Source organism: Trachymyrmex septentrionalis, unplaced genomic scaffold (genome assembly GCF_001594115.1).
Source record: "Trachymyrmex septentrionalis isolate Tsep2-gDNA-1 unplaced genomic scaffold, Tsep1.0 scaffold114, whole genome shotgun sequence".
In the NCBI taxonomy this organism is placed as follows: Eukaryota; Metazoa; Arthropoda; class Insecta; order Hymenoptera; family Formicidae; genus Trachymyrmex; species Trachymyrmex septentrionalis.
In genome coordinates, this window is record NW_017304269.1 from 849,322 (window position 1) to 865,388 (window position 16,067).

Consider the following 16,067-nt stretch of genomic DNA (forward strand, 5'->3'; position numbering starts at 1 on the left):
TATTAATAGCAAGAAAATGGAACCACTTTACCTAAAACACATTAATCATCAAGGAAATGCCGGAGCTCGACATTTACTATCCGAGCATCACTATAAAGGCTTACGATTCGCGCGGATTTGGCTGCTTTAAATATGCTGGAATCTGTATTATCCCTAACATCCATGTCTTCCTGGAGCAATTAATAACCGAGGAAGATTATGATGTGCAGATATACGAGTCGAAATTCATGCAGAAATTCCAGTTGGCGAAACGGCAGACGGCAATAGTGTGTTAGTGCGCTTTTAGTATTATTGTTATTTAAATGGTATTATTGTGTTTATTATAAAAATGTTTTAAGTAATAAACATTATTTAATACATTTTTATAATAAAAATTAGATGCATTTACTTTATTATATTTTATTAAAAATGTATTACACGTATAACACATTTAATATATTTTTATAATAAATATTAAATAATTATCTAATACGTATAATATTAATACATTTAGTTTTTATTATGAAAATGTATTAAATGCATTACATTTTGAATATATACATATATTAAAAATATAATACAAAAATATAATTTAATAAGGTAGAATATATATTTTTAATATGAGATACAATAAAGCTAACTGCATATTGTAAAGAGCAAAGAATATTTAAGGAAACTTAAAAATTGGAATTATTATTTTTTTCTATTGTTATTGGTACTATTATAAATTTTTATATTGTCTCATAAAAATAATTATAGGCTTTTTATATAATATTGTTTTTGTTTTATGTTTCATACAGTACCTTTGCCAATCGATTATAGTCCGTCGAAGGAGGAGAGCAAAGGTCTCATTGCGTATAAGAGAATGGCTGCAACGGACATCCGTTCTAAGCTGAAGAGGTTGCTTGTAATCATGAAGAGGATATTAAAATTCAAGATCTTTACCAAGAGAAAGAAAGTGAAAATTTACAAAGATAGCGATGATGAAACTCTCGATTGGTGGAGTAAATATTTTGCCTCCCTTCAGGTTCATATAAAAATTTTAAATAGTATAACTAATGCCAAAATTATTTTTTATTACTTTGCATGAAAAATTTATGAACATAATAAATTATTGAAACTTTAAAGCTCTTTTTATCTTAATTATTTTAATTTAATTATTTTAATCAAAAGTGTATTTATATTTTTTAAAATTATAACTTCTGATAGATTGATTAATTATTCTAACAATATTTTAATTTTGGAATTTAATGTTATTGAGATGTTTTAATAATAATTTAAAAATAATCTAATTTTCACACAAGTTGAAATGTTTGTTGGTTTTAAATGATTGACAATTACTGTATTATTATAAACATTAATCAGCATTTAAACCCTGCTTGAGTATGGTATTCCTTATAAATTTTTATCTTTTTTTATCTCTATAATTTTTGGTACTAAATTAAATCATGTAAATCTAACTGCGATAATCGCTAGACATTAAACTGCTTAAATACTTAGCTACTTATGTATTTCAGAAATTCAATTGTTTGTGTATCTAACGGCTAAGGAGCTTATTGTTAGTAGTTTAATTATCTAAATACTTATATGATTAAATATTTAATAATTTACTAGCTTATTTGTTTAGCAGTTTAACAATTCTAGATATTTTTATCTTGCTTATTTTTTTTTAGTTAAAATTTTTTATTATATACGGCAAAAAAAATTAAATTATAGGATTTATGACTTCGTAAATTTTGTAGCTTCCTCTGCGTCGTAAATCTTGATAGTTTCCTCTGCATGAATCTTTAAGCTTTCCGAAATTTCCCCTGATTCAGCTTTATTTCCCGATCATCGTAAATCGCGTTGTTGATAAATGAATCGGTTTTGATCGAAATCATGTAGAACACGAGTCTTGATTGACTGGGATCAATCAGCTGGGATGTTTGATAATGCAAATTATTGACGTTGGATTCGCAGGAAGAGAGAAATAGAGAATTGGGAATCACGACAGCGTATCGTCGTAAACCCGTGACGACGTTCAAGGTACTATTTAATGCACTTGCCCAAACTAGAGTGCTTAGACACTGAAATCAGATCTATTCTACGGAGCTGGAGATGCAGCCGCAGTTCGAAGGATTTCAAGACCGACTTCGCACATTTGAATTGTGGCGCGGAAGGAAGGGAGAAAATCCCGAGTATGCCGGAGATAATTACGCCGGCAAATTTAAGGTTAATTTACTTGAAAAAAATGTCTAAACAAAAAATTGAGATTAACTTTATAACGAGCGTATCCGAAATTCAGCTTGTGAGCTAAACGCTACTTTTTCATCGTTTCATTGAGCGAGACAGATAAATAACAAAAAAGAATAAACGCTAAAGCGGCTAGTCACCGGGCAGAGTTCTAACCTTTATTCTTTTTCTTTTCTCTTCATCTCGTTCAACGAGATAATGGAAAGGGGAAAACGATTAACTTGCGAGCTAATTAAGTTTTGGACGGAAGCTTCTTAGTATGAAAAGAATTTATCTAGTCTTCTTTGATTACAAATTAACATTATAATTTAAACGCGATAAATATAAGCGTTTGAATGAAATAAACAAAATTCATTAAATATCTCGAACACTGGATTTATTTACGTCAAATAAAATTGTGACTGTAAATTGTGACTTTCTCCAGGGACATATTTCTATATACCGATGGCCGCATCCTGATAACCTTCCATGCAAAACGAAGAGCGGGAAAGACGCAGCTAATGGCCTGTGTAACGATTATCCGCCTCAGGAGTCTGTTAAGCTTCTCGTTAGACTCTACGTTGTAAAGGGTTAGTCTAATGACGTAATATTACGTGCACCAAAAAAATGACTAATTTTAAAAATGTTCCACTTGTTTGCTTTGACATTAACTTACAGGTTATTCAAGAAAAGTAAATTTGAAGGTATATTATCGAAATATTTTTGTCCTTAATTGTAAAACCGATGACAGACACTTTTCTTTAATTTTATCTATTAAAACTCTTAATTCAAACTAGTCAAAGTAATTATAGATAAAAGCAAACGCTTGTAATGGGATATTATGAGACGTTTTCTTAGTACACATTTCCACCTTTTTTCTTTCTTTATTTCTTCTATTAAAAAGAACTAAAGGATGATTTAGAGATCCTTTTTGTGGGGAATTTGTCGGTACACCTTATACTCCTCGGTAAACTTATAGAAAGCCCGTCTGCGACATCGAGCTGACAGCAAATTTGCTTTTTGCGCAGGCATTAACTTACAGCCTAAGGATCCCCTCAGCGGCAAGTCCGATCCATATCTCTGCGTGAAGCTGGGAAAAAATTCTATCAGCGACAGGAAGAATTATATACCCAATCAATTGAACCCTACATTTGGCCGGTAAGATCAACAAAAAACTGCTGCACCTTCTTCCCAAGCATATCGCAGTATAGCTGTGCCCTTCGGGCGTTATCGGGAAATATTTTATCGATATCCATCTGTGCATCCGTGTGCATCGGCTTTTTGCAGCTTTCAAACTGCACGATCAGGTTTTCCAGCTACTTCACATAACAACGTAACAGGGATTAAAATTATTTTGATAATTGTGATGTTTTTGCTTTTTTAAAGGTGTAATATTTAAAAAATATACTCTCTCTCTCTTTACCTCTTAGATTCTCTAGCAATAAATAAAATAAAATTTTATTTTTTAGTACCGTGTAACTTTCTTCAAAATAATAATTAATAATTTATAAGTAGAATATTCTAAAAATATTTTATCAGTTTATTTTTCTAAAGGCATTACTTCTGGTGATTGATTTTGACTAAATAAAAAAATTGAAACAATTATTTTTAAACTGCACTATTGACTAGTTTTTAGTTATTTTATTTTGTGTAACAGTATGATATAAATATAATTAAAATTAAAATTATTTGATTAACCATCATATTTTTCTCTTTTAAATATTTTCTATTTAAAAAATAAACAGTTTTAGATTCGAGAGAAAAATGGATGGTATAAAATTTAATTTTTTAATGCTATGTTACTTATTTTGAATATTTGATATTCAATTATAAACATCTATTAATATATTTGTCATAAAAAATACGTTTAAAACGAATAAAAACATTTTTTTAATCATATTCACATATACGAGTATTAAAAAATACTAAGCTGTATTTAATAATTAATTATTCATATTAAGTGTTTTAAAAATTTATATATCCACAAATCTATCATAAGTTCACGAAAATTTATTCAAAATAAAGTTCTGAATCTTAATAAGTATATTTTAACACTGGAATTAAAATTATTAAATTCGACTTGCTTATTGTACAGTTGCCTTTTTGGTAAAATTTTATAATTTTCTTCAACTTATTTTTAGTATAATATGAGTATTAATGAGTTCCCCTAAAATTTATTACAGGTATATATTTTAAGAAAATATTATTTGTGAAGACAATCGTTTTTAAAAGAAAAAAATAAATTAAGAAATCACCTTTCTAAGCAGTAGAGTGACATTTTTGTGTAGTCTTCATAATCAATTTCGAGTAAGCTTAAAAAAGATTTATTAACACAAGATTTATTATCCTCAAGTTATTACTATTTGATAGCGTGTTCGAGATGGAGGCAAGCTTCCCACAGGATTATATGTTGGAGATTCAAGTGTGGGATTTCGATGTTACGACGGCTGATGATTTGATCGGCGTGACGCAAATTGACATCGAAAATCGATTTTACAGTCGGCATCGGGCGCATTGTGGAATCGCAAATGTTTATAGCACTGCTGGTTACAACGTCTGGAGGGATCGAGAGAAACCTGTACAGATTCTGGAGCTCCTCTGTAGGAAGAACAATTTACCGCTACCGGAATACGGAGAACACGAGATTAAGATTGGCAAGCAAGCATTTCCCTTCCACGCCGTGATCGAACACGAAAGCGTCGGTAAGTAATATCTCTGTCGGTTGAGAATTATTATTGTGACTGCTAAGTAATATTGCGATAGAGAGAGAGTTCATATCCTGATATAACTCAAACACTATTCATTTGTAATTCATTTACAATTTGAATAGAAAATGGAAGATCGTATTTATTTATAATAACCATTACTTGAATCTTATCTCAAAACCTTAACAGATGAGATATTCAGAATGAATATCCGAAACCCAGTTGATACAAACTAAAAGTAACATAACATCAATGTTATAATTTCTCAACAATATGAATGTAACATAACACACTTACACATAACAGTTACATTGCGGAGTGTGAAATTATAATAAATTGTGCTATATCGTTAGTTTGTGTCGACTGGGAAGAAAAATGTTGCAAAAATTTACTTTCTCTTGTATAGGAGAAGCTAAATAGTAAATCTTATATTATTATAATCTTTTTGAAATTAATAAATCAATAAATTTTTTTAAAAAGAACTTGTATCCTTGAATTTAAATAAAAATAAATTCCACAAGATAACAAATAATAGGGTGAAGTCGACTATTATGGAATGGGCTCCTAATATGGAATAATGGGGATTCTGCTAAACTAATAAGCGCATGTGGTTGATTCTATTATGAACTTTTTATTTTTAAAGTGAAACCATTTTGTTATTAGAAAATGCATTATTAGATCATGCGTGTAGTCGTTTCAAAAAAGATTTGAAGTGAAATTGGAAATTGTCAAATTTTATCAAGGTTAGTCTTTAAATTTTGTTTTAGTGTATAAAAATAAATATTTGATAACAAAGTCTACAAAGACAAAAATGATGCTTATGATTAATCACATTGCGTGTAAAATTAATATGCAAAAATCGTATGGCATTTTCGATATTAATAGTACGATAATAACTCGAGAGGCTTGTACTGCAAATGGTAATAATCACATTTGTATGTATAACAAGCACTGTGGCGTTGTGTATTTTATCGCCGGAAAATATTTAATAAATCAGAAATTTAAATTTAACAAAATAAATGCACGCTGAATCGTACTTATTATATTTTAAACCAATTATTAAATGATACACGGCATAATTATGCACGGTTTTGTGTTTTGTTTAAATTCAACTTGATAAATAAAAAATTGTATTTAAATGACATCGACAGATTCAAATTACGAGTAAAATGTATCTGCATTCATGTATCTTTACAAAACAGTTATTATCTGCGAATATTAAGGGACATAGGAATTTATAATACTTATATCTATCGCCTCTTTACAAGACATGAATACATCGAAAATTAAAAATAAGTGATTCGACATGCTTGCACATCGTTAATCATAAGACTCAGTTGATCGAGAATTGCTAATGAATAGCTAATGGTTTGGAAGAAGTGATAGCATTTTATGAAGTCAGGTTGACACTTGCCATGCGCATAATATAACATGGCGAGGTTTGTGTAAAAACTTGTAAATAGCACATTGTACACTGTAAAAACAAGTATCAAGGCCACATGCCTTAAATATCTCGAAAACAAGACATTTGAGAAAACGCTTTATACAAAAATTGTAAGATTTCAACAAATACATTAACAGTAATTGCTCTTAAAGTATATAGGATCTCTCAAAGTCAAACTTTAACATTTTTTATGAAAAGTCTCAATAGTCTTTTTAGTCACCCTGTGTCAATGTACAACAATGGAAGGAAGTAAATATATATATATAACATATGTATATTAACAACAAAAATTATGTTTCTTGAATTTTATAAAAATTAATTCCGGTGAACAAACTATCATCGTGAATTTGAATCTAACATTTTATCTAAAAAATTTCTAGAGATTAAAACTTGCTACCAACTAATTGAATAATTTCTTTGTAGATCAATTTATTATTAATATTTTCTTCCAGTTTTGCTTGAGAAAAATAAAATGTGATTTTAAAAATCAGATTAAACTGCGGCAAGAAACATTATTTCTATTCTTCAATAATTTATAAAAAATTACTTATTAAAATAATTTTATTGTTTTTTAAACTTTAAAAATATAAATAAAATGAAAAAATATATTGTCATTTATTAGAGCTTATTGTAATGTATTACAAATTCAATAAAACATAATTAATTAAAATATAATTTAATTATAAAGTAAAACGGCCTAAAAAGTAAATAAATTTATATTTTAAAATATTTTTCCGATCAAATTGTAAATAATTTTAATTTTTTCAAATAATGTTAGATTTTAAATTAGTGATATGAATGTATGATAATTAATTTTATATGTAAATCATATATTTGCCATATTAATAATTAATATGCAATATAAGAAATTATTGTCCACTATTTATTATACAATAATACAATATAACAATATATTTCTAGTTGCAATGTTTTAACAATTGCTTTCTAAATTTGAAATCAAGCTTTCGTGAATAATTGTTTCGTGAATAATTAAAATTATTTCAACATATTATATGATATAAGATTAAAATGTTTAAAATATGTGATTCTCTCGTAGAATAGCAAAAAATAGAGTTCAGTTTGTTCCAAGACAAACTTTGAGTTTTTCAGTTGAATCATAATTCCGAATGAATAACATAAATGTGTAGTTTAGGTTACATCTCACCGATGTTATTGATCTTTAAATACATTGTAGAGCATAGTGTTCTGACAATTCCTCACAAATATTAAATGAAATACGGCAAAGTTTCATAATAAGTGAGAAACGACATTAGTTGAAGACATATTACAAACAGTACAGTTTGTACGTTTGAAAATCCGTGCGAAAAAAAACCAATATAGTTATAGACCTCGTTTCGCTTCGTAGAAGGAATATGGAATGATCCTTGCTTTGTGTGAAAAGTTGTAAACTCATGGAACTTTGTTTTACGTGGAAAGTATACTTATACAAGTCTTACTGTAAAACTTTAATTTGTTATATCTTTTAAAGCAATGCTGTCCTCTACTGAATTTTAGAAAATTTTTAGAACACTTTTTCCTACGATATATCTAAAAACCAATAAAATTGATGAAGTAACCTAAACTGCACAGTATTATTAGTTACAGTAGCAATGTTGTTGCAAACTTTTTTTTGCGCTGTATGAAAAATATCAGACAGTATTTATCATTCATTGATGTTTATCATTCATTATCAATGATTTAACTAATCATTTCTCTGGCTGATTACTTTGATACTGTCTAACATACCTAACAATTGTTACTGACCAAATTAAATCTGGAAATGAGTTATAGTAAAGAAACTCAGATCGATATGTCATGACCATATCTCCGGAGTTTATCCCGAAGAGAAAGACTGATAAGCGATAAATGTATATTTATATTGAACATATTTGGATTTCAATGTATTTGATTGTATTCTTAGCTAATTTGCTGATTGCCTCTGACAGTCTTTTTTCAGCTAATATTAGATTCATTAGTTTATTATTTCTCTATCAATATTCATTATTTAATTTCGAGAGAGATCCAAAAATAAACAAAATTCTTTTTTGTAAATTTGTATTATACCCAAAAAGGGAAATAAGAAACTGACATTAAGAAACTTACACTAAATAATCAATGTGCGCCGACAGACAGAGAAGAATACATGGCTCTCAGTGTGCTTCATCACTGGCAAGATTTTCCTATTTGCGGATGCGCTCTGGTACCGGAGCACGTCGAGAGACGGCCACTTTTCAACGTTAAGAGACCCGGTCTCGAGCAGGTTGCATGAAATACAACGTCTGACCATGAAAAGTAACTCCGTTCGTTAGGAATCCGACCGTATCCGTGATACAGACATTCTCCTGGAAGAATAATTTTTCTACTTTAATTAATCGCATTTATCAAATGAGGAGTTACATTTCTGCGATCAGATTAAAAATCATCGCAAAATACTTTGGTCTATATAAATAAGTCCGACGTTTTCCATTGTTACTGTTGACATACAGAACGCCATTATAATGACATAATGATAAAAGAATACATTCGAAAAAATATGTAATTGAAATTGAAAATCTTGATATAATGATAAAAATATCACAATTTCAATAGTTTTCAAGTTATAAGTGCAATTATAAAGTTGATATATTGCGTATTAATTTAGAGGAAGATTGCCGATACAAATCTTCTAAAGTTCAGGAATCGAAAAAATAAGAAAGAAAAGGAAGATGCTAAAAATAGAGCATTTTTTATTCAATGATAAAATCTAAATTTATTATTCGACTGTTGGAAATCTTTTATCTCCTGGAAGAATAAAATAATAATTATTTATCTACTAGATCTAGGAAACGTTACAAAAATTAGATTTATTATTTATTGTGCTAAAATAAAATGTTTTTAGTTTTATATCATTGATGTGTCTTTAAAATAAAATTAATTGTATATTTATATGTTGGAAAATGAGTATTGAGTAGTATACGTAGAGAACGTAATTTTCTTAATGTACATTAAATATAACGTGTCCTATTTTATTTTAACATTCAAATATATGAAAATCACAGAGTTTTTGAAAAAGAATTTTGTTTTATATCAAAGTTGTGAGACTTTGTGGGAGATATCACTCGGGACGGATTGATAGAAGAAGAGTGATAGATGAAGAGTGATTCTCTCTTAACGACAAAAAAAAATCTGTCAATTAAAATTACAGCTGATAAAAGGAAAGTCGTACATGAGTTAATGGTTCGGACTAATGTGTGACAGTTAAGAGAGACATGAGATTGTAAAGCATAGAAAATATTATATTATTTGTATCAGGCAAATATAACATTATAATTACCTTGTGGCTGCTTCGTTGTCCAATGACTGGATTCCCAATCTCTTCCTTTTCTCTCTCTCTCTCTCTCTCTCTCTCTCTCTCTCTCTTGCTTTTCATTTATTACGCGTTTATGACATTTATATAACTACTATCCGTGAAAATATGTTAATTACACAATGCATTAATTATCAGAATGTGACAAATTTCGGGGGATTTTATCTCTCAAATCAACGGTATTTGTACACTAACCAAAGTTACTCTTTGCGCAGATAGCAAATATTAAAATATGAAATTCATAATTACAATTTTGCTTATTAATTAAATATCGCGATGCTATTCAATCCTTAATCAATATGAAATTCTGTACACGTGACATTTGGTTAATAAATAAAAAATTAGCGACTTTATATACATGCAACACAATACGATAAAGTGAAATTAATTGTTAATTAAAGCGAAATGGAACGTTGAGAAATATGAAATTGAGACTCAGTATTGCACACGTGCAGCATTGAATAAATAAATCTCATGAAATTCTACACGCAATAGATATAATAAACAATACACACCTAACACGTCGAACACGTGCTTTCTGTAACTTGAATCTATTGACACGTGTATCATTCCGCGTTCTTAATACGAAAATAATAGTAAAATTGTATTTGAATCAATAAAAACTTTGATGCCTGTGTTAGCTACAAAGAGAGAAAGATTTATTTGAATTCGAAACTCCTATTTATGTTTATTTTATTGAAATAATTTAATTTTGAAAGAAAACTATTTTGTTTAATTTCAGAACTTTAGGTTGAATGCAATCAATTTATATGTTTCTCAATTTACAGAATCAATTTGTTTAGATTTATTTCAATGACTACACTTATTAAATGTAAAGAAATCTTTCTCTCTGTATAGACTACGCATTGGAATTTGAGGAGTTAATTGAAAATTGGAATTTCACTAATCAGAATAAAATAGATTATAATTATCCGATTAGTTAAAGTTTAATCTCTCATTTGCCGTTCTCAGTTTACAATGCGTAATATGAGACAGACTTTAAGATCTTACGCATTAAGAACGCGAATTGGATTCGGATTGCGAACTACGAATTAGATTGGCTGATCAATAATTCACAGTTCGCAATACGAATCCAATCCTCATTCATACAGTATAATACGGGCTTTAAAGAGCAGCGCGCAATGTACTCGTACTCGAGCTGAAGAAATAATTATCTCGTGTGAATAACGATTATTTATAGTCGGCATTCATAGTCAGTTCTCATATTTATGACTGTCTTAAGTACAGTCCCTTAAGGTGTCATAAATTAATCATAGAACCGTATATTAGTATCACAAGACATTACTTAAGACAATTTTGAAACAATTACGATCTATAAAACTCTCGTGTTCTGTTGCTCCAATTTCTCTACAATACTCTTTTACGTAATAACGAATAAAATGAAAGAGAATAAAAGAATAAAATAAAAGAAATAAGAATAGTTTTTTCTAAGAATAAGAATAAATAAAAAACGAAATGGCCTCCACCTACACGAGCTTCTACGATTATTTAGCATAAATAATATATCTTATTACCTTATAAATACACACATTTTACTTATTTTTGTTAAGTAAATCGCGCGGAATGTGTGCTTCGATAGTAGATGAGTTTAAAAATTTAATCGTGAAGGTTAATGGAAAATTGACAATCGCTAATTATTCAGAGAGATTAATCGAGTTTTGCAAAGTGATAACGCGACAACACGCGCTGCTGCCTATCCATTCGAGCCTGCGAATGATAGCACGACGACCTTGTAAATACGTCGTACGTCGCAATGACAAACACCAAGACTACATGCCAGTCAAACCAAATACTCGAAATATTCGATGCTTTATAAAATAAAATCACGCCGAATTCAGTGCTTTCTATTCATGATAAATAGATTACCGCTATACTTCAATATAAAAATGAAATTTATGATAAAAAATATTCGCATTAAATTATTATTAATGTTATTAATTATTACACATCAAACTTCATGTTATTATTACGCACCAAATTATTACGTTCCTTATGAGAAACATACGATATTATTAATAATTCTTTTCGTAAACTTAATAAATAAAAAATTAAATTGAATTTTCGCGTAAAATGTAGCGTGACTGATCCTCTTTTTTATTTTGTAAAATTATACAGTTAAAACTAATAATAAAGTTACTATTGCAGATATTAATAATAATTTGAATACTAATATCATAATTATTATACAATTTTATTCATTACAAAACGTAGATATATTTCTAAATTAGATTTTCAATTACCTTTAATAATTATTTTAAATAAAGTAATTAATTGTAATTATTTAAATTTTTATTAAGGAAAGAGGTTAAACAATTAGTTGATCATGAAAGTACTTAATGCTTAACTATAAAAAATTAAAAAACAAAATAAGTTATAAAAATAAAATATATCCTAAAAATCAATACTACATATAAACTTTAAATGCGATAGCATTGGTTAACCATTTATAACTTGAAAATGACTACGATATTTTTACATTAAATGAGTATTTCTTTTACAGATAAAATTATCAAAAAAACTAGAAGCTTTGAATAAAAAGCCCCGTAAAATCCAGTTTTTTAATCTGACCTTGAAAATTTTTTACTCGAATATGTATTTTCTTTATAATAATAATAATCCATATTTGATGTCATATTTTTATTCTAAAATTTTTTAATTTGTACAATCACACATCCAAATAATTTTCTTTAAATGCAATGACTAATTGTAAGTGTCGATAATCATGGAAACAGTTACGTTGGATCTAATATTGTTAGATTTAATTTCAAAAATATATAAGTATATCAATTTATTAGATACTGTAACAATGCGAAAACATTTTACACCTTAATATTTAAAATTTTAAAGATATTAAATAAAGTAGATATTAAACTTTAGATATTAATCATACATTGAAAAGAAAAGTTAAATTTTTATAAATATTTGATATTTGAATAATATTAGTCAAATATTTACTAAATGTAAACATATATCTATTTACAAGAACCATTAATTTAGTTTAACTATTATTATTTAGCAATTATTTATTTTCCGTAAATAAATGTTAGTAGTATAATTCAAACAATTATTTATTAAAATTTGGTACATTTTTCTCGTAATGCACGATTATATTATAAGTTTTCTATATAAAAATTGCATTTTAGGGCAAACTCGAAATGTGGATCGACATGTTTCGAATAGAACAATTGCCACCGAAACCGGCGGTCAACATTGCTCCTCCAATACCGGAGGAATATGAAATTCGCGTTATTGTTTGGAATACCGAAGACGTGCCATTGACTGAGAGCCAATTCCTCACCGGAGAAAAATGCTCCGACATTTATGTCAAAGGGTATGTCATCAAACGTATAAGATCGATGGGTAAAAATATTTCATTAAACTTTATCTAATGATTATATATAATAACAATAAAAGAGTTGGAAATGACGAGGGTTCCGAGGGTTCGATCAAATTATCAAATATCACATTATCGCTCGCGATTAATTACTTCTCCTGATTAACAATTTATAAGTGTACCAAGACAATATTTTCGGCCATATTTAATGCAGACATGTAATTTATTAAATTGGAGCAAAAATCGAAAATCAAAAGTGGAAATTGCAAATTATCTTAATTAATTATTATATACAAATTATCTTAATTAAATTATTATATATTGTGATATTTATGAGTAATATTAGAGACAATTTTTGCGAATTCGAATATATCTCGCCTTAAATTTTTCATTTTCAATTCATAAATTTTAATTTAGGATATCGTGTAAATGCAATTTAAATCATCTATGTATTAATCCTTCCGCTTTAATTCCATATAGTTTGCGAAATTTGTCTTTAATTGTTATTATTGTATCAAATATATAGGGTTAAAATTTTCAAACGTAATGGTTCAAATATCTCGAAAAATAAAGAAAATACGGAAAAACGTTTCAAACAAAAATTCTATAGCTTAATGAGGCACAAATACTGATAAAATTAATTTTTGAAGAAGTCCTTTTGTAAGTCAGATAAAATTTATTCATTTCTTTCATTTTTTTCATGGACTTATATAATTTTTTTATACATATATAATTCCTGTAATTACTCTGGATGTAAAAGTATAAATATATAGACATCTAAAAATTAATAATTTACAAGATATTCTATATTTTATGTCAGAATATTCTAAAATAAAGCACAAAATGTCTTCTGATGTTTTGATATTTCTATTTTAATACTTTTATATGAATAATAATTGAAGAAATCATATTACATAAAAAGATTATATAATTTCATTTTAAAAAACGGTGATAACTTTTATATAATCTTAAAAAATTAATTTTTTTTGAAAATTATTTTATCATTATTTTTCGTCTCAACAATAATTTAATTTTTAATCGATTATTTGTAATATTAATCAATTTTCATTCTAATTCAATAAAATAACTGACTTTACGGTAAAGACGATCGATCGACTCGCTATTGTCAAGTTCGCTATATTTTCGAAATAAAATATCCGTAGATGGATTCAATACGAGAATTACCAAAAAACCGACATTCACTATAACTCTCTGACCGGTGAGGGTAACTTCAATTGGAGATTCGTATTTCGCATCACATATTCGAAAGGCGAGAATGTTATGATAGTTCGCAGAAGAATGTCTGTGTTCGCTACAAATGAAGTCGAAGAGAAGTTGCCTTGCAAGCTTCATCTACAAGTCTGGGACAGTGATCATTTTTCTTCGGATGATTTTCTAGGTAAAATAGCCATCAATTTGTTTCAATACAGAAACGTTTAAAATATCGATTGATGACTGTAGCCGAGATTAAACTAAATAAATCTCGCATGCGATACAATACCCGATAAAATACTCGATACAAAACAATCACATAATTCACTTTATACTCAATTATTTTCAAATCAACTTGAATACATATATAAATTCAGTTTGTATAAATTGTAGAACAATTTTTTATTTATATTTGCAATATAAATACAAAATTTTGCGCGTAAAGAGAAAACTGTATTTCGCGAAACAAAAATTATTTACATATCTGGAAAAATAAATTATACCAAGCTTATAATTAATTGAAGTATTATATTGTATAAATGTTACAATAGTCCTCCGATAAATCAACGTGTTGCAGGAGAGTTGACACTAGACCTGTCCAGAATGCCGCGTGGAAGTTCAAACTCCAAAAACTGTACGCTGAAATTACTCGAACCGCAATTACCTACAATAAATTTATTCAAAGTTACTCGGACTAGAGCTTGGTGGCCTTTTGTGCGTGGTATTGACAGCGGTAGATATATTCAAGCGGTAAAATGTTACAAAACTACAAAGGTTTTGGTTAAATTATAAAACAAATATATGTATAATTATATACATATAGCAATGTGCATAATTAGATGAAAACTATCCTGTGAAGAAAGATGAAAATATTAGGTCTGCTTTTTATTGCTGCAATTTGAACCGATGCAATAAGTTGAAATGAAACAAATATATATTTTCACTTTAACTTATTACACTATGTGTACTAGTTCAGAAAGTGCAACAATAGAAAACAGACTTAAAATTATTAGATAATATTTCATCGTATAATAATTATATCCTCTTTCACTGCAGGGTAAAATTGAACTGGAAATATTCTTGTTGAAAGCAATAGATGCAGATAATGAACCGGCAGGCAAAGGAAGAGATCCACCTCAAAATCTTCCACCCCCGAGGTTTATCTCTCCTCACTCTAATTTTATTTTTATTTATATCTTTGCGCTTACTTGAATTATAATTAAATATTAAGTTAATACAGAGATTAAAATTAAATGCATTTAAATATCACTTCCTTAATAATGTTCTATTTTGATCAAATTAACCTGCTTAACCCTCTTCTATATTTAATATTTCCAATTATTGATTATTGCCGAGAATTATTATGGCATTATACTATATATGTGATTTACAGACGACCCGATACTTCATTCTCTTGGTTCCGCAATCCATGGAGAGCGTGTTGTTTCGTCGTTTGTCGCTATTATAAATGGCGAATTCTATGCTGTCTTACGTGTACACTATTTGTGCTTTTAGTAGCATGCGGGATTTACGCTTTTCCAGGATACTTTGTTAAACGTCTCTTAGGCGCTTAGTTTTGAAGCGAAATATTTATGTAAAAAACGTATATATGAATACTTTTAATTGTAAGTCATATTTTCGTAAGTCAAATATAAAAACTGATATTAAGTAATTATATATGGTAATTTATATGAAGATAATAAATAAATAACCATGTTCGCTTTCTATTGTTTAATCTGTTTTTATTAAAAATATGAAAGTTATAAAATTAAGTAATAAATTATTTACAAAAATGGGCATATATATATATATATA

At 28.0% G+C, this 16,067-nt stretch overlaps 1 protein-coding gene across 1 annotated transcript in view; it reads left to right on the forward strand.

Moving 5' to 3' along the window:
- LOC108753343 (otoferlin-like) overlaps nt 1-15,826 on the forward strand; it is a 28,767-nt gene extending 12,941 nt beyond the window's left edge. Inside the window, 11 exon segments of the mRNA XM_018494841.1 lie at nt 54-270; nt 780-1,006; nt 1,939-2,022; nt 2,024-2,190; nt 4,561-4,892; nt 8,469-8,599; nt 12,850-13,037; nt 14,204-14,439; nt 14,830-15,002; nt 15,309-15,409; nt 15,646-15,826. Of these exon segments, the coding sequence (XP_018350343.1) occupies nt 54-270; nt 780-1,006; nt 1,939-2,022; nt 2,024-2,190; nt 4,561-4,892; nt 8,469-8,599; nt 12,850-13,037; nt 14,204-14,439; nt 14,830-15,002; nt 15,309-15,409; nt 15,646-15,826 (2,037 nt within the window).
- Nucleotides 15,827-16,067: the final 241 nt, after the last annotated feature.